Source organism: Humulus lupulus, chromosome 3 (genome assembly GCF_963169125.1).
Source record: "Humulus lupulus chromosome 3, drHumLupu1.1, whole genome shotgun sequence".
Taxonomy (NCBI): domain Eukaryota; kingdom Viridiplantae; phylum Streptophyta; class Magnoliopsida; order Rosales; family Cannabaceae; genus Humulus; species Humulus lupulus.
The window spans coordinates 5041104-5061483 of NC_084795.1; the positions used below are offsets into that span (position 1 = coordinate 5041104).

Genomic DNA, 20380 nt, shown 5'->3' on the forward strand with positions numbered 1-20380 from the left:
TTTATTTAGATTTAAAAAAATATATATTTATTTAGATTTGAATGATGATGATATACTATGTTGTACAAATATTTTTTTTTTTATAAATGGTAAAAAAATGAATGAAAGGAGTACTATAGGGGGAGAAAAAGTGTAGAAAAGCAGATAGAAATAGGAATGTGTGTGTACATATGTGGTAGTATAATCCACGCTGTACCAGATCATTACACCCCACAAAGAAACAGTCCCAACTGGAGCCAATGAGTAAACTTAGCTGTCAAACCATATGGAGAGAGAGAGAGAAAGACCAGTCCACAGTTTTCTTATTTCAACTTTGTTCTATTCTCCTCTTTAACATTTCTCTAACTGTGCCCATTCTTTTCTCACATTTCAAATTTTAAATTAGTTTTTCTCACAAAATAAAAAGAATATATTTTTTTTAATTTCTATAAACAAATTTTAATTATGGCTTTATATCAATAGAAGTCCCTAATTTTTTAAAAAAATATCACTTGGGTGCTCAAATTTTGTTTAGTATCAATTAGGTCTCCATACTTACTAAATTTTTATCACATAAATACTTCCATTTAGAAAATAATTTACAAAATGAACAGTTTTAAATTAGTTTTTCTTTCAAAATAAAATAAAATTACTTTTTGATTTCAATAAACAAATTTTAGTTATGGCTTTATATCATTAAACGTCCTTGATTTTTCTAAAAATTATGACTTAGGTCCTCAAATTTTATTTTGTATCACTTAAGTCTCCAAACTAACTAAATGTGTATCATATGAGTTATTTCAGTTAGAAAATAGTTTAATAAATGAGTAGTAGAAAATGATTTATAGTTAACTGAATTATAAATCATTTTTTTGTTGCGCATTCTATACTATTTTCTAACTGAAAAGATATATATGATACATAACCAGTAAGTTTAGAGACTAAGGACGTGTATGATGCGTCATATTATTGCGTATTGTATTATAATGAATTGTGTTTTATAACATATTTTTATATAATACTGTGTTTGATATTAACTTGTAACATATAAATATATAATATTTAACTAAAAGTATTGTTAGATAAAAATATGTTATAAACACAATTTAATATAATATAATATAATACAATACAATACAACTTAATAATGAGCACCAAATGAACCCTAAATGATATAAAATAAAAATCAGGACATAAGTGATAATTTTTAAAATGGCTTATACTTTTTTAGACCTGTGTTTTGTCTCATTACTTGTTTAGATCTGTGTTTTAATAAATTATTTTTTGGACCCTACGTTTCATAAAATGGTTCAAATAAACCCTAAACCCGATTTTGGTTAAAATTTTCTCAACTCAAATCACAAATAATCCACTAAACTACCAATTCAGGACAAAAATAAAATCATTCTGCTTAAAAACTGTGTTAGTATATTCACTTTTTTCTTTATCGAAATTGAATTTAAGAGTCTATTTAAATTATTTTATATTATATAGAATTCAAAAATAAATTTTTTAAAACAGTGAATACAAACAACTAATTAGAAGAAGTTTTACCTATATAATTTTTTTTTAAGTTGTGCCTATATATACTAATATAAAAAATTTAATTATCTAGTACAAAATAAAAATTAAAAAAATGATAATATTAATTAATTAAACAGCTGGAAGCGAGAGTCCAGGTGTGGAGTAACTATAAGAGAATCCGCACCCACTGCATAACTCCCTCTTTCTCTCTCTAAGATCTTTCGTTTTTACTTTCTCTCTCTTCTCTCCTAAAAGGAGCCAAAACCCTCTTCCTACTGGCTCCCCCAACTAACCCCACCACTGCCACCATGGACCCGCCGCCGCCCCCTCAGGCAGCTCCGGCGTCGGCACCACCGCCTCCGCCTTCTTCTCACCACCTCAGCTACGCAGACTCGCTGGACTCGTCGCCGAGGTCCAGAAACACTGATTCGTGGGACGAGCAGATGCCTCCAACCGCTAGCCGACTTCGCTTGATGTGCAGCTATGGTGGACACATCGTCCCCAGACCACATGATAAGTCGCTCTGCTATGTCGGCGGTGAGACCAGAATCGTTGTCGTCGACCGGAATACTACTCTTGTTGACCTCTCTAACCGGCTATCGAAGACGCTCCTCAACGGTCGGTCTTTTACTCTCAAGTACCAGCTTCCGAGCGAGGACCTTGACTCGCTCATATCAGTTACTACGGATGAGGACCTTGATAATATGATCGATGAGTATGATCGGACGGCGTCTGCCTCTGCGAAACCCTCGAGGCTTCGGCTATTTCTCTTCGCGTCCAAGCCTGAATCGTCGCAGTCGATCGGTCCGATTCTCGATAACCCGGCGAAGTCCGAGGACTGGTTCCTCAACGCGCTTAATGGTGCCGCCGGGGGATTGCTTAACAGGGGGTTCTCGGATTCTGCCTCTGTCAATTGCTTGCTGGGTCTAGACGATGACGTAATCGCCGGTGGTGTGGGTAGTAACCTCGATTCGGTTTCTAGGGAGATGGAGGTGGCTTCGCAGCCTGGTGGATTTGGGAATGGAAAGGGTGGGAAGGTACAGGGGAATCAAGATGTTCACTCCGTTCCCGATTCGCCGATGCTCGAAACGACGTCCTCTTTTGGGTCCACGTCTTCGTCGCCTTCGCTTGCCAATTTGCCGCCGATTCGGGTGCATGTGGAGGAGGGTGGTGGTGGGGTTAGGATGGTTCAGGATCATAAGGCGGGGATCGAGGAGCAGTTTGCTCAAATGAATATTTCCCAAGCTGCTATTAAACAAGAAGAAAGTGGCTTTGTTATGCTATCTTCGCCGCCGCCGCCGATGCCCACTACTGTTGCGGGTGCAGCCATTCAATTGCCTGTCAGTTCCTCTGCTGTCGGCGTCGATTACTCCGCCGGAAACCGCGTTATCTCCGACGACGAGCGATCAGACCACGCAGTGCCTATAGGGTACCGGAAGCAACCTCCGCCTCAATCTCAGGCTCCGCCTCCTCAATCACAACAACAAAAGTCGACTGGAGTTCTTGATTTGCCTTCTCCTGATTCAGTTTCAAGGTATTCAATTTGTTTGATTTTCATGATATGTGATCAAGTTAGCTCTTCGTTCTGCAATTCAATTATGTGTTTTGCTTAGAGACCTTTTTAACTTATTTATGTTGTCGAACTGTAGTGATGAGATTTTGGTTTTGTGCTTATTGAATGTTTATTGACTTGTGCAGTGATAGTAGTATTGGAAATGCATTATCTCGCCCAAAACCTGTAATCTATCAAGACCCAGTTCAGTTTCCAGGAACCACAAGGGTTCCGGCAAACCCTGCTGATCCTAAAGTCAATATGTCTGATCCAAACACTCGGGTCCAAATACAACAACAGGTTCAGGATTCTGGGTATGTGTTGCAAGCCCAATTTGAGCAGAAACAACAGCAGCAGCAGCAACTTCAGCAGCAGCAACAACATCAGCAACTTCAACAACAACATCAGCAGCAGCAACAACAACAACATCAGCAACTTCAACAGCAACAACAACAACATCAGCAACTTCAACAGCAACAACAACATCAGCAACTTCAACAGCAACAGCAACTTCAACAACAACAGCAGCAGCAGCAACAATTTGTTCAAGCTGGGGGACATTACTACCAGCATCATCCTTCTGGCACTGTGCCCATCTCAGCATACTACCCTGTATATCCTTCCCAGCAGCAGCATCATCCCCATCATCATCCACAGGTTGATCAGCAGTACCCTGTTTACTATGTTCCTGCAAGACAGGCGCAAGCTTACAACAACTTGTCTGTCCAACAATCCAATATAAGTGAAACTTCTACTGGTATCCCTTCTTCCCACCCCCAAACACATCCCAATCCCACCATGGTTGCTCCTCCACCAGCAGCAGCTTACAATCCTGGAAGGAATGCCCCATTGGGCAAGCCCGAAATTGCCGCGGGCATGTACAGAACGGCAACCACAGTTGCTCAGCCTTCTTTGGTTCAAGTTCCTTCTGCTCAACATCAGCAGCAATATGTTGGTTACTCCCAGGTTCATCATCCATCTCAGTCCGTTACTCCTACATCCGCAGCTGCTGCAAATTATGCATATGAATACGCAGATGCTTCTCATGCCCAGATATACTATACTCAGCCTCTGCAACCCACGATGACTTCTCAATATCAGACCATGACAGGGACTGGTGCAGTAGTGATGCAGGAAGTTTCTGGGCAGCTATCAGCTGACAACATGAAGCAGCAGATGAGAACTTCACAGCCATTATGAATCAGAACATAAGGAAGAAACAATTTTGAAGGGAAAAAAAGGGTTTGGTTTTCTTTACTATATTTTTCGTTTTAGTGTCTGCATTGTTGCTGGTAAAACTGGATTGTGATATGTATTTGTGATAGATAATAAGAAACTCTGGCCGTCGTCGTCTTAAAGCTCTTTCGTGTATGTCATATTGTTGTTTATTGTTATAGGAAATGAAAGTGGTCTGAGTCTATACTTGTAAAAGCTGAAACAAAAAACGTACAATCTTATTCGCATGTGCTGTTCATATACAATGGGTTACTGAATAAATGTTCTATAAGTAGAAAGAGCTTTTCATTTCAATGTCTCATTCCATACAAGGGTTTCTACCAATATTGGAGAAACATGGCCTACATGTTTGTTTGTGTTGTACGTGATATTTATTCTATAGTTTCAAGGTTTTGTTTTGCCAGAGTAGCACACTCTTTCTCATACCAGCACATCATATAACCTCAATTATGTACACACATTCATTCATGGTGGGCATGTACTTGCTGTTCTTGCTTCCTTTACTGGATTCACATCATGTTCTTACAACTTTTTCATGCTTTTTCAAACAACCAGCCATGTTACTCCAAAACCCAATTGAGTCTATTGTGTAACTCTCCCATATTCGTTTTGTTTCAATGGCTTCTTTCAGGAAAACATTGCCTTGCACAGGTTTCTTCTGGCTATACATTCCAAAGTTTTGATCTTTCAAAACTCGAAACAGGCTTAGGCTTATTTACTATTTATATTTGTTATGTCAACTCTGTGTGGATAAACTTGGAGCCTAGATATCATTGCTTCATAATATATGTGTAATAATGATACCTATATTATTTTTATAGCTGCTGACGATCCCTAAATTATTATATTAATGCTATTTTAAGTCGTGTCATAATATGATTTCCTCTACAGTGTCGGGCATTTTTCATTGGTGAGCTATGCAGTTATTAGGTGTGTTTTGTATCCTCCGGCATTGACGAGATTAGTCAAAGTTTCATAAATGTCATTTCTTTTACAGAATTCGATCAAAACTCCCATTGTTATGAACCATTAGATTCTCATAAAGATTTAGTCAAATATGATATGTTGTAGATAGATTTTCTTGTAACAGAAAGAAACCCCTTCTCCAAGTCTAGTTTTTGAGTTTCGAGAAATGCCCATGTTGTTATTTTGGTCAAAAAAGTTAGGAAAAAGGGGACCACTGGAAAAAAAAACTAAGGTAGGGAATCATAATAATCCTCCTCTTCCTCTTCCTGACTGTGACTACTTGAATCAAAATATAAGGCAGTTATTTTATTAAGCAAGTGGGGCAGTAGTAAGTAAGTACTCAAATATCGGCTAGACAAAGACTATGCAAAGTGCTCAAGTTTATTTTGTGCTTGACGCAATCTTTTTCTATTGATAGGTTCAAACTTCAAACTTGGCTTTGGCCTTTTACATACAAAACACCTCATTTTGTTTGGTTTGGTTTGGTTGGAACTTGACTGAAACTCTAATGTATGTAACTCAATACGTTACATAACTATATTATTAAGAAAAATTGGAGAAAATGATATTTTTTTTTGAAGTAATTTTGCACTTTGGTATATTTTTGTTAATTTTTTACAAAATAATTTTTGTTTAAAATTCGATCAGTTATCTAAATTTTTTGACCAGCTATCTAAAATTTTCGACCTGTGTTGTTTGAATTATACGTTACATAACTATATTGTTAAGAAAAATTGGTGAAAATGACCAATTATTTAAGTGATTTTGCACTCCGGCATACTTTCGATAATTTTTTGCAAAATGATCTCTCTAAAATTCGAACAATTAATATAAGTTACTACCTATCTAAATTTTTTGCTAGCACTTTAAATTATGAGAGACTATTTTGCAAAAATTATTAAAATTAGGTTAGAGTGTAAAATGACTTTAAAAAAATATTAATTTGCCAAAAAATCAAAGATCTAAAGTTCATCGTTTTGTTCTTGACATTATAGTTTTATTTGTACATTTTTTATTTTTCATTGTTTGTTTTTTAGAGAAAGATATAGAGAAAAAGGAGAGAGAGGTTGTCAATTAATTGGGGCAATATTTTTTTATCAATAAATAATGAGATTATAGGCTTAATTATTACTTAGGGACTAGTTTGCTAAACTAAAATACTAAATATTCCTAACAAAACAAAAAAAGAAGTAGTTGGAGGCTATGCTGACGTGTTTTAGTTAGAGGGTAGCTAAGAATTTTTATGATCATCAAGGTTTGAAAATTTTGACCACCAACAATAATTATTTAGTTGTCTTTTTTTTCTTTTACCCTTTTACAGAACTTTCACACAGTAAAAAAAACTTCTTAGTCTAAAAATTACTATGAAAAAAAAAACGCTTTATTTGAGAACAAAGGTTACTATCACTTAAATAATGCACTCATGGAATCTTTGAAGAAAAAGACATAAGATTTTGGTTGAAGACCCAATGAAAGGGAAAAAAAACACAAATAAAAGACTCATATTCTGAATAGAACAAATCAAATATTGACACATAAGTTGGCACAGTCACACTTTTTTATATATGTCCAAAAACCATGCATGAAAAACTACATCGAAGTTTTAACTCTTTGATTCTCATGTGACTGTGAAAATGACTAAATGTCTTTGTTCTTATTGCCCATTTAGTTAATATATTTGGTCGAGTAATTAGTACTTAAATCAAGTATAAAACGTACGAGGTTTATGTATTAGGTTTGTATTTTAAGTTTTTTGGGATGGGAGAGAGATCAGAGATTGCTTTGCTTTTGTTTGTGTTTTAAACGAAAAATCTAAATAAAAGTACGTGTAATAAGGTCATTTTTTGTTGTCCTTTACTCACTAAAATGTCTTTAACCCACTTTTGTTGTTATTTGGTATATAAGTTAAGCAATCAAGCTCAGTTATTAATTAAGGTTTTTTTTTGGTGTCTATCGGCAAAATGACTTATTTTTTAAAGTTATTTTGCACTCTAACTTAGTTTTAATAATTTTTTGCAAAATAATCTCTCATAATTTAGACAGCTAGTTGAAAATTTAGATAGGTGGTCGAAAAATTCAAAAAGTCGGTCGAAAATTTTAGATAGTTAGTCGAAAAATTTAGACAACTGGTCGAATTTTAGACAAAGAGTGTAAAATTATAAAAAATAGACGAGAGTGTAAAATAGACGAAAATGCAAAATTACTTAAAAAAAAAAACAATTTTCACCATTTTTTTTGGAGTGAATAAAGTTGTTTAATATACTATGGATGGCCTAGTCTTGGAACTAAGTGTTTGAATACTGCTTGTTTTTTCAGTCTCTGTGGGCTACATAGAATCTTGCATAAAATATCCCACGTACGTTTTTCGATTATCAGAAGTTGAATTGCATTTTTAGCAAAAAAAAAAAAAAATGAAAATGAGCCATTTATTTAAACAAGAAGGAGAATTGAGAAAATCAAAGTGAGGAATACCACATTTGAAAAAGGAAACTTAAAGAAGATAGCTATAGATAGATGATATTATTATAAGTGATCTCTTAGCATTATAGTACATTTCGTCCACTAAATTAGGGTTATTTGTGGCAAAACCCTTTTATTTTTTTTACAAAAGTTACGAGAAACCCCAAATTAAAAATTTTGGTGGCAAATCCCCATTTCGTTAATGGTTTGTTGCAAATTACCTATTTTAGGTGTTAAATGTCATATAAGCAATTTAAGTGTCAACTAAGATACACATGACAACACTTTATAGAGCCATATGTCAAAAAAAAATTAATTATTATATTTTTTAAATAATAAAAAATAGAAAATATTTTTTTTAAAATTTTAATTATGTACTATTATTATTATTTTAAAATATTAAAATAATAGAAAATAATATATAAACACTAAAACAAAACTTAAAATAAAAACAATAAATTTAAAAACCTTTTTCAAATAAATTTAAGTTTTAAAAAAAGTTTTTAAATTTATTCCCTTCAAAATTTAAATTTATTTGAAAAAAGTTCTTATTTTTTTTTAATTTTAAGTAGTTTTAGTGTTTTAATTATTTTTTCTAATATTTTAATGTTTTAAAATAATAATACATAGTTAAAATTAAACAAAAATTAAAATTTATTTTTTCTATTTTTTATTAAAAAATAATATTATTTTTTTATATGTGGTCCTACAAAGTGTTGCCACGTGTATCTTATTTGACATTTAACTTACTTACATGACATTTATGAGTAACTTGCAACAAATCATTAGTATAAAAGCTTTTGCCACCAAAATTTTTTATTGGAGGATTTTATCGCAATTTTTGTTATATAAAAAAAAAAGGAGTTTTTGCCGTAAATATCCACCGAATTATAACACAATTCAATATCTTTATTATATAAATAAAAATAAATTAAAAAGAAGAAATCATGATCAATGCTCAACATCCCATTAAACTTGAGCTAGTTGAGTTAATGATTTTGAATTAGTTTACAAGTCTTAAGTTAGTTTTCTCTACTATATAAGCTTAAATATTTTCTTAATGAGGTTATGTGTGGACCCCAACATGGGTCATTATCCTCTTGAATTTAATCCATTATTATACCATTATTTATATATATATATAGGTGATATGCACTCACTCATTAGTTCTTATACGTCTTCTCCTTTTCATTTTCTCATATTCTGTTCCCATTGAGAAAGATATATTTATATCAATATAATGTTATAATATGACCCAATTTTAGAGGGTTCCATGTTCAATGTTATATATACATATATATATATATATATCGAATATCAGTTTCAATGTTATATAATGAATAGAGTGACCAGTTTCATTGTTTAAATAGCCAAATGAAATGGTTAAAGTTGGAGCTTTGTATGGCCACTAGATAGTATATGTCTGCGCCCACAATTGCCCCATGTCACACATGAATGGGCACAATCCATGTCTTGGTCTCAATCCTCATACTCATATTACTTTACTTATTAATACTATCAAGATTGATGGGTTTTTTTTTTTTTTTTTTTTTAAGGGGTTATATATTTTTGGATCTTGTGTTTTGTCTTATTATCTGTTTGGATTTTGTGTTTTGACAAATTATTTTTTGGACCCTATATTTTGTAAAATAGTTAAAATAGAACCCTAAACCCGATTTTGGTTAATGTTTTTTTCTCAACTAAAATCACAAATAATTTATCAAACTAACAATTCAGAACAAAAATAAAATCATTCTACTTAAAAACTGTGTTGTTATATTGAATTTTTTCTTCATTAAAATTGAGTTTAGGGTTCTATTTTAATTATTTTACAAAACATAAGGTCCAAAAAAGTATAAACTATTTTTTTAATCTATTTATTTCTTTATTTAAAATAATAGAAATTGGTGAAAATGACATCTTTTTTTTTAAGTAATTTTGCACTCTAGCCTACTTTTGATCATTTTTTGCAAAATGACCTATGTATAAAATTCGATCAGTTGTCTAAATTTTTCGATCAGCTGTCTAAAATTTGTGACCGGCTGTTTGAATTTTTCAACCATCGGTCTAAATTTTTGACTAGCTATCTAAATTTGAGAGATCATTTTGCAAATAATAATTAAAACTAGGCTAGAATACAAATTGACTTTAAAAAATATGTCATTTTACCGAGAGACTCTTTAAATAATGGTTTTTTTTATTATTTTTGCTTGAGGAAAAATATTTTTGGTTTGTATTCACATTGTCAAAGTGAGAAAAACACCTTAAATGTGGTTTGATCTTTTGATAACTCAACACACATTAATGAGACCCACCATTACCAAGACCAAAAAAAGAGCAATTTGTCATAATAATATTGTGAAAAAAGAAATTTCAACAAAATCTTAAAGCCACCGCTTAATCAACTCTAATTTTGTTAGGCAACTTTTTGGGCAAAAATGATAACTTATGCTTAGGCCCCCCATTCAAGCATTCAAATATTTTTTTTATTAGAATGAAATGAATAGAACTAGTACCCACCCAATATATATTTTTTATTATTTAATGATTTTGTTTAATGGAAAATAATTAAATATTTTTTTAAAAAATTATATGGTGTATTAAATAAAAAAATATCCAAATTATTGCACTACTGTAAGGTTAAAATTAAACCATTTTAATGTTTTGAATTGGAGATTGGCTTAGTATTATTTTGTAAAATTCATTTAAAAAGAATAATTGGTAAAAATTGACTTTTGTATAATGTCACTTTGTAAGATAATTTTTTTTTGTAAAATAGTCTTCCACACAAAACTAAACTATTATGTGAAGTGATCATAAAATGAATATTATTTTGGCAAATAATCCATAAAAATAATAATACAAATGTGTTCCTTTCATATATACATGAAAATATAAAAGTAATTAAGTTTTTTATTTTATTTTTTGGAAAAAAAACCCTAATTATAATGAAAGAAGATGATATAAGAGGGCCAAGGCTACTAAGAGCAGCTCCAACCGAACTGTAAAACAACAAATATAGTACTGAAAATGCACAAAATCGAATCAAACCTAACTTTATTTATCTCACCATTATGTTGTCAAGCTACACTACTCCACCAAATAAAGTGGAGTACTGTAGCAACGGCAAAAAAAATGCAGTACTATTTTGCTTTTTATATTTGTATTTAATAATAAATATATATGAATATTATTTTTTATATAAGATAAAATAATAAAGAATATACTTTTTTGTGTTGTGGTTGGAATGGAAAAAATATATAGTGATAAGAATCCTTAATTTTGGTACTGGTATGAGGTTTGAGTTTGTGGGAGTAGAGTTAGAGAAAATTTAGATTAAGGGAATATGAAACTCAAGTGTTTAAAATGATTAAGATTACTCTCAAATTAAGCTAAAAAACGAGACCCACTTGGAAACACAAACCCCAAAACCATAAAAAATAAAGAGCTTGTTTGGCATTGTTTTCTGTTTTTTGTTTTCAAAATTTTGTTCTCAGAAATGAGAACAGAAAACTGTTTTTGTAGTTTTCATAAAACAAGAGGTGTTTGGTTAATGTTTTCTAAAAATAATTTTTTTAGTTTTATTTTTTTTAAATCTTAAATAAAAAAATTAACAAATATATTTACAAAGAGAAAAATATTTTAAAAGTTTGTAATAAATAATGAGATAAAATAATTTGAAAGAAAAAATAATGAAAAATAAGAAGTGAGAAAGTTAGGAAATAAAATTTGAGAACAACAGAAAACAACTTTTTGATTGTTCTCAAAATTTTCTGTTTTTTGTAGCTTTGTTTTTAAAAATTGTTTTATGAAAACAATACCAAACACCCTAACTTGTTTTCAAAAAACAATTTTTGGCTTTGAAAAACAAAAAACAGTTTTTTAGTTAAGGTGCCAAACACCCTCAAAGTTACCAAACATGAGTTAGATTTGACATTCTTATTCCCACTAAATCAAATCCCCCGTACTAAACACTTCTATATTGTTATGAGAAAGCCTAAACAAATAACCATGGACCTAAATTGCACAAACTAAACCGTTAGTCGTTAGTAATAAAATCCAATAATAATGATAACAATAATACATAAAATCTCTACCAAAACAAAGAAGCATCATGATCTGATGATGACCCTCTTTTCATTCAAAGATGTAATAATGAGATAGAATCGACGTGGTTTGCAACATCACCACCTCAACTCAACTCAGCTCAGCTCAACTTGTTCATAATATCCCTTTTTTCTTCTTCTTCTTCTATGAAACAAGAGCTGTCATTGTCAACCTCACATGGCAATGGCATCTGATCAAGCTTGTGGCCCCACCCACACCTCCTTAAAAGGTCCACTCTACTACAATATTACTTACTATTTCACATTTTTCTTCTTATTATTTTATTTAATTTGGTTTAGCAATTGGTGTCCTAGAGTCAATATGTATGAATATGATGCTTTAATCAAGCTTAATGGGGTCCATGAAGGAGAAGATTGAAAGCAAGCAGTCAAGCACAAATGGGTTTTTTCCTTTTAAAATTATAGGAGAATATGTCTATCTCAAGGCAAGACAAGGCAAGAGTAATGTTTTGATAAGAACTCTTTGTATTCAAGAAACTATCAATATATATAAATGACAATTTTTCTTCAGATACTTCACTTTAAGCCCTACTGGTAGGGCTCTCAATGTTTCTCTACCCATGGAGAGTTTTCGGCGCGACTTTTTTTATGACCGTAGATATTGTAGCTATTTAGAGCATCCTGCAAATTTTTAGAAAATTTTGAATAGTTTACAGTACCGAAAACTAGGTTCAAACATGTTGTTTTTCACGCGCATAAAAAAAATTAATCACTCGTGCAACAACATGTTTTAACCTAGTTTTCGGTACTGTAAACTATTCAGAATTTTCTGAAAATTTGCAGGATGCTCTAAATAGCTACAATATACACGGTCATAAAAAAAATTGCACCAAAAACTGTCACGGGTTGTAAACACTGAGAACCCTACCGGTAAGACTTAAAGTGAAACCCCTATAAGAGAATTCCCCTATATATATGTCTCATTGTAAAAAGTCTATTTTTTGAAGTCATTTTGCATTTTGATTTAGTTTTGATAATTTTTTGCAAAATGATCTCCGACATTTGAGACAGGTGATCGAAATTTTTCAGACAGTTAATCGAAATTTTTAGATAGCTAGTCGAAATTTTAGACGGAGCCTATTTTGCAAAAAAAAAAATATCAAGACTAGATCAAAGTATAAATGACTCCAAAAAATAGCTCATTTTCACCGATTACTAATATATATATATATATATATATATATATATTGAGAGTGTGTTCTCACATTGCTTATGATAAAGGGTAAGACTAAATTGAGTTTGCTTAATTTATACTTTGACATAACAAGGCAAGGTCCAAAACTGCATTTTAGTGAGTCACTCCAAGGGGTTTGCTACACAAGACAACTGGTGGGATATATTTATATATATATATATAAATATATTTATAAAGAAGAATTATATATAACACTAAATGTACAAATATAAAATGTATATTTTTTTATATTTAATGATATAAATTATTTTTTCAAGTAGAGAGGCAGTCCACATTTGGTTATACTTAGTTCTGTCTATGAGTAGTTTAAGAACTATAAAAACAAATTAATTAACTGCACACACTATTTATAGAACATTTCAAATCTATAGTCTCTGTAGTCTCCATTATATGAAATCAAACACCCTAGTGTTCTTCATATATTGGAAAAGTAGTGCAGTGCTTCTAGGTGATTTTATGGATAGAATTATCCATAGTTTGATGACTCCATTTTCCATTATAACTCCTACCATCCATTCCACTATCTCTCTTATTGCCCAGACAAACCCAAAATAGTTGTCTCCCTTCTCTTAAAAATGTTACTCTAAAAATAGAATTAAAAAATGTCAGAGATATTCATACATGCGTTTATTTTCCCTATACAAGTGCTCACAAAAAGTTAGCTATCTTTTGGAGAAATATAAGCTTAGTAATAAATCTTTGAAATTATTGGCATTAGTCACAATTTTTTAACTTGAATCACTCTGCACCTTATTAATGTAGAGGTGATTTCCTACAATTGATTAGATGGGTACCAGCAACCTGTCAAGAACAAAGAGAGAGACGAGAGTTCAATTGGGAGCATCGGTGTTGTGTCAGCCAAAGGGACTCCGATGCTCAAGTCAGTCGGGTTGTAATGAGAGCTAATAGAAAGTAATAAAATTACGATATAAATAATCGAAATAATGATGGATGGAAGAGTCGTAAAATGGTCAGAGTGACGGTGGCGATGACGAAGGGGCCGAGCGACTAGGTCAGGTCCAATTAGACTGACTCACTAGTCTTGCTTGACTGGATCGCTCAGAAATAGAGTAGCCTTTTTTCAATTAGAGAGTAAAGAAAGTCCAGTGATTATCTGATTCTCCTTTTTTTCAGCCCCTGATGGTCTTATTTATTGACCTTCTTTTCGTTCCGTTCTCCTCCGTCTTTCTGATTCGTTTGACTCGCTCCAAGTGATTTCTTTCCGAAATATTCTCGGCGAATGTGGTGGGAGCCTTGACTGTTTCAAGGTCCTTGGCTGACTGAGCGTATCCGGGTTCATGTTCGGGTATGGTTTTGGGCGTTTGGATGGTACATTGCATATGCGAGCCCATTTACATGGGTTTGGGCCTTATTGGCTAATTAGGCTAGCTTATTGGGCTGAGTGATTGCTTGTTGGATTCTTTTTTATCAAGAAGACTGATTTTGTCCACTACAATTAATACCTCTACATTATGCCATTACCACCTTATTCATTTTCCATCATACCTTAAAATGGTATGAGGACACAATAATTCTCTCTTAGCATATCTAAAATATATTAATATATTTCAATGATTAAATGAAAGCATTCATAATTTTATATAGCTAACTGTTTTCCAATATACAAAGCAACAAACAAGAAAAAAGTTTCTATCTCTTTTGAAAATTAAATGTCTTAATCTCCAAGGCAAAGAGGAGAGGAAAAGCCACTGCAAAGACAACATTGACAAAAGCAACTACTCCAAGAAAGTCATGTTTGTATCCGAAAAATCGTTCCACAAATTCTTTGACAGTCTCCTCTGAGCCATCAAACTTGTCTGTTACATCTCCATATTGTGATACCAACATGCCATACATGGTCCACGCTACAGGACATGTCCAATAGTACCATTTCCACCACACTGGTATTCTCTGTTATTTTCCAAGAAACCAAACAAGAAAATTAGCTTTCTTCCCAAATAAAGAAAAGAAAATTGAAGTTGATGATATAAGAGAACTAAAGACACTTCCTACAGAATATGGTATGATGAAGCCAGAAAAGAGGTTCCACAGTCCATAGAAGGCGGACGAAACAGTGGTAGCGACATCAAGGTCTGGTGTTGCAGCCACAACCATCATTCCATAGAAGGTGAAGTAGAACATTGTGAAAATGGTGAAGAATATATATTTGATCGATATTCCCAATATATTTGCTAGTATTGAGAGCATAGACACTATTAGCCTATTCTGCTTCCCTTTGAATGAACATGCTTTTGTGACATATTAGCATGACCAACTAAGCAGTAGTCTATGCTTTTGAAGGAATGAATTAGGAAAAGATTACAAAGTGGAGTGTCCAACTTAATACCAACTTAATCAGAAACATGAGGCTGTTGAAGTTAATTGTCCAGTTTGTCAGGATCCTTTTGAAACGATACTTCATATTTTAGTGGAGTGTCCATTCACTAAGCAATGCTGGTATAAGAGTCGAGTGGGCTTGGTCCATGGAGATTTCGAGGTGTTTGGAGCTTGGCTAGAGGCTGTGTTTAGCAGGAGAGGGGCGGAATTGGTACAAGAGGCGGGAATGATCTGTTGGGAAATTTGGAAAGCGCGGAATGAACTTGTCTGGCAGCAAAAACACTCTTCTGCAGCGATGTTAGTAGACTCAGCAAAGTTTCTTGATCAATGGAAGCTTGCTCAGGAATCTAATCAAGTCCCTCCATCAGTGGAGCACACAAATGATGTTGGGAGTGAGCAATGGATTAAACCAAGTATTGACACATTAAGATCAACACTGACGTTGCTATAATTCAAAGAAGTGAAGTTTGGTTTCAGATGGGTTGTCCGAGATCATCATGGGGGCTTGTTGGAAGCTGGAGTCTCCTGTGCAGAAGGAAGAGCTAAGCCTGAAGTAGTGGAGGCCATGGGGGTCAGGGAAGCTCTGAGTTGGTTGAAGAATAAACCTCAGCAAAAGGCAATTGTTGAAACTGATTGTCTTATGGTAGTAAAGGCCATTCACAGTTCTGTTTCAATGTTTTCTAAGTTTGGTTTGATTATTCAGGATTGTAGAACTTTATTATCTTCTTTAAGTGATGTTTCTTTGCATTTTGTTAAACGGTCTGCTAACAAGGTAGCTCATTGGATTGCAAGAGCCTCTTGTTATCTCCCTGACCGTATTATTAGATAGGATTTGCTCCCCTCTGACTTGTTGCCAATTCTGTTGGCTGATAAATTCCTTTTAATGAAGTTTATAATTTCATTAAAAAAAAAAATAGCACGGAATCTTAATCTACCACAAAAGCCAGAAAATATACTCAAATTCTTCATTTGAGACTTACTTGTGGCATGTCAACAGAGTAAACAATATCTTTGAAAATGATCCAATGTGGTTCAAATGGAAGAACCATTCCTCTTTTTCTATTCTGGTTTCTCTCTTCAGTACCACTTTCTGCATTTTCATATGGGTTGAAGTTAACAAAAATGTATTCAAATCATAAACAATAGAATTAAGGATGAGCTTTTTTTACCTATATGATTTTGGCTGCTGGAGTTATTATTTCTTTGCTGCAATGAAATTGCTTCACTTGTTCTCCCGTCTTGATTATTGCTCTCTGAATCTTCAAGTAGAGCAATAGCATGAGATTTCCCAAACTCTGCAATGAAGACGCAGACAACATTAGAACACAAGCAACAAAAAAACTCCTAATAGTATCATGTCATCTCGTATCAAAGACAGCAAGGTAGAAATACTCACGGTTGAGGAAAGTGAGAGCAAGTGCATAAAGAACATTGAAAATGATAGTGTAACCAACCACTGCTCCAAAGCCAATCCAATACCAATATGATTTTGTAAAGAATCCTTGAGATTCTAACACTGCAATTCCTAGATGTCTTGTTCCGTTTGGTTCAGGCTATCACAATTTTGAGTGGAAAAAAAAAAATCCAACATTAAAATAGCTTAGAAGTGAATAAACAAACATATCATTACAAGAATCAAACAGCTCCACTAATATGGAGGCCACAAGTTCAAATGCCATTGAGTCCAAACACTTACATGACTCCATTGGTCTGAAAGGAACTCATTGACCTGTATTGCATTCTGATAGTACATCAGGGGCGAACTATAATAACCCCAAATCCACCATTTCTTAATATCATCTGTAACCAAACATTAGAAAAGTCAGAATCATAAGGTGTTATAACAATATGCATATAAGAAAGAAAGAAAGAAAGTCCATTTACTCTTTGATAATAGAAAGCCTCCCAAACTGAAAACCATGAGCAATACGAATGAGCCGAAGGTATCCGCTACAATTATATTCCTAGAAGTAGCTGCAATAGCTTGGAATAATGCAGTGCCCATTTGGTTAGCGAATATGAGTAGAAGGCCTTGCTTAAAAAAGCTGCAAAACTTTGCAAAATAGAACTTAACTATTTAAGAGGTTCAAATATAAGATTTTTCATAATAAGTCAAATTAATTTAGATTACCTTGTAACATTAGGATCAAGTCCAATTAGGTAGTATGTAATGGCAATCCAAATCACAACTTCTAAACATGCAATAGGGATCTTAAGAATCCACGTGAAAAGAGCATAAGCCCATGCAGGGTAAAAATTTAGGTCCCTTTGCTTGTAGAACACTGGCAGTTTGTTAATTGTCATAGGAATCTCTGACATCCCATTGAACACAAACATGACCACAATGAAGAATAGAGCACCAGAGTAGATTATTCCATCTTCTATTGTGTCATGATGCATTTCAGTTCTCAAGAAAACAGTTGAGACTACCAGTGCCACAATCAAAATCTTAAATAAAGAAGAAAAAAAGGGTCATACAGTAATCTTATGGAGAAATAGGATTGAACATTCACGAGTTACCATTCTCTGTGAATACTTAAAATGCACACTTACTTTGACGAGTCTGAAAATGTAAAAGAAGTAGTTTCTTTTCATAAGCAACCGTTCTCTGCAGAAGACAGCTTTCAAGATCTCTTTCTTGCTTTCAACACCATATTTTTGAGTTGCTAAATCAGCTGGATGGTTCTTACTCTTGTCAAATGGAGCTGAAAGCTCATCTTTTATTCTTTGCCCCACATGGAATGATTGGAATGCTTCGACAAAGTCATTGGCAGTGATAAATCTATAAGATTCGTCTCTTCTTGCCCAAAACTGCTCCTGATCTTTTTTCGATGTTACCTTATAGTTATGATTAACAAATGACTTTCAGTAAATGATCACAGTATCAATAAAAGATTTAATAAGAATCGCATTTGCAGTTACCTCTTGCAGAAAGTCAGCAGCAGCTTTCCTCTCAGGACATTTAAAACCTACAGATTAAAAAAAATCAAGCACATGTTCATGGGGACCTTGGTACACAATCTGACCCTCAGATAAAAGAATGATATCATCAAAAAGGTTGTAAGTCTCTGGCGCCGGCTGGAGTAAGGAGATGACAGCAGTTTCATTCAAAATGTGAACAATCTGCTTGAGCGAATTGACAATTTGATATGTTGTTGAGCTGTCTAAACCAGTGGAAATTTCAGCACCCCTGTTGGTTCAACAAGCATCTCACCTGTTACAAAAACATATATTTTTTTACTGGAAAAAAGTTACAGCCAAATACTTACATTTTGTAAACTGCACTTGTAAATATGTAGATAAGCGTGTACCTGTTGTAACTCGTTTTCTTTGTCCTCCAGAGATACCCCTTATTAAGTCATCTCCTATTATGGTATTGGCACAGACTTCTAATCCTAAAATCTATAAGCATTGCCATTTAATTTTAATTACTAAGAAACTGATGTTTTGGACAACATTAACCTGTCAAAGAAGCTCACCTTCAGAACATAATCAGTCACAACACTTGTCTCTTGGCCTTCTATTGCTGCTGCCTGAATAGATTAGAATAGAAAACTCATCGGACAGAAAATAGAGCAGTAGCAACAAGCATTGAGAACACCTTAGGCACCTACTTCAGGGTAAGGGTTGTTTGCATCTTCTAAATTTTATCTAGATCAGGTTGTGCAATTCAAACAAGGAATTTTATCATAAGGATCACCTTCATGAAGACATCAATATCAGGATCAGGCTTGATATTGGCTTCTTTCTCTCGTCTAGACAACTCCGCTAGCAACTCTGTAAAAATAGCCAAATGAAGATGAATTCCAAGTGTCTAATTTTCTCACACAAATTCAAAACATTATGGGAGATTATTAAACATTTGAAATATAATGTTATAGAAGATATTCACACATACCATAACGCCGTGTAACTCCTTGGCACCTTGCAGAAAAATCCAAGGTTTCCCTCACAGTCATTTCTTTAATATGGGAATCATGCTCACTTACATATGCTGCTGTTCTCTCTGGGATAAACTCATCCAAGCCATGCCCATTATAAGTCACCATCCCACAAAACTGAATCACCAAATCATTTTATCTAAACATAAATAAATAAGACAAAAATGAAATAAATCAAATTAAAATTGAAATTGAAATTTCTCACTTTCAATCGTGGGTCAAGCTGTCCAGCTAAAGCTAGTAAAAGAGTAGTCTTTCCAGAACTTGGAGGACCCAATAGCAATGTCATTCTGAAAAGTAATAAGCTTCTTTGTTGATTTGTTTGTTCATTATTCTTTCACAAATAGAACTAAAAAGATACTAAGTCCTTCACCTGCATGGCTTTATAATTCCACTAAGGTCATCTAGTATAGTAATTCTCTTCTTCTTGCTCGGAATTATATGTAGATAATTCAAGAACCCCTAAAAATAAAATAAAAGAACAAAATAATTATATAAAATTAATACAAATGTATGATTTAAGTACAATTTTTTTTTATTTACCTCAATGACATTTGTTACACCCAGATTTCGAGCCATAAGAATTATGATCTCGAAAGCTGGATTCGCAATGGATGAACTCGTAATGTCTGGATCATGTCCGCAGCCGAGGCATCGAGCCTGCGAAGCAGAGACGACTTCGAAGACTTCGAAGATGGTGGCCTCGGGATCCTCATAAGCTCGAAAGACAGACAGCGAAGTACGTCTGTTCTTAGGAGGGCCTCGGATCATGGGCTCCGAGCCTGACACAAGCTTGAGCTTGAAGTCGTGTGATCTCGGGAAGATGCTATAGCTCGAAAGTCGATAAGAGATCTGGGTGAATAGGGCCCTGGTGATATAAGATAACAACTTTAAATATCTTAATGAATCATCTATATGAGACGCGGTCTATATTGATTGCTATAAATCCCCTATAATCAAGGGATATTAATTGTTCAGTTATACGCCCCCTATCTTCAAGGGACGTTTTCTTGTATATAGGATTGCAGGCTTTTAATGTCATTAAATTTATTTGCATATACAG

The 20380-nt window shown here is 33.4% G+C and overlaps 1 protein-coding gene and 1 pseudogene across 1 annotated transcript; one reads left to right on the forward strand and one right to left on the reverse strand.

The window, feature by feature from the left end:
- The first annotated feature begins 1698 nt into the window (after window positions 1-1698).
- On the forward strand, window positions 1699-4585 carry LOC133821875 (protein PAL OF QUIRKY). The gene is made up of 2 exons (XM_062254039.1): window positions 1699-3037; window positions 3202-4585. Exons 1-2 carry the CDS (start codon window positions 1812-1814, stop codon window positions 4253-4255), a joined length of 2280 nt encoding a protein of 759 aa, XP_062110023.1. The 5' UTR covers window positions 1699-1811; the 3' UTR covers window positions 4256-4585.
- A 10027-nt stretch (window positions 4586-14612) lies between these two features.
- LOC133821740 (pleiotropic drug resistance protein 1-like) lies at window positions 14613-19778 on the reverse strand (annotated as a pseudogene).
- Window positions 19779-20380: the final 602 nt, after the last annotated feature.

Coding starts and splice junctions, on each gene's coding strand:
- LOC133821875 (XM_062254039.1), top strand. CDS start 1,812: ATGGACCCGCCGCCGCCCCCTCAGGCAGCTCCGGCGTCGGCACCACCG. Junction 3,038..3,201: donor TCTCCTGATTCAGTTTCAAG/GTATTCAATTTG, acceptor TGACTTGTGCAG/TGATAGTAGTATTGGAAATG.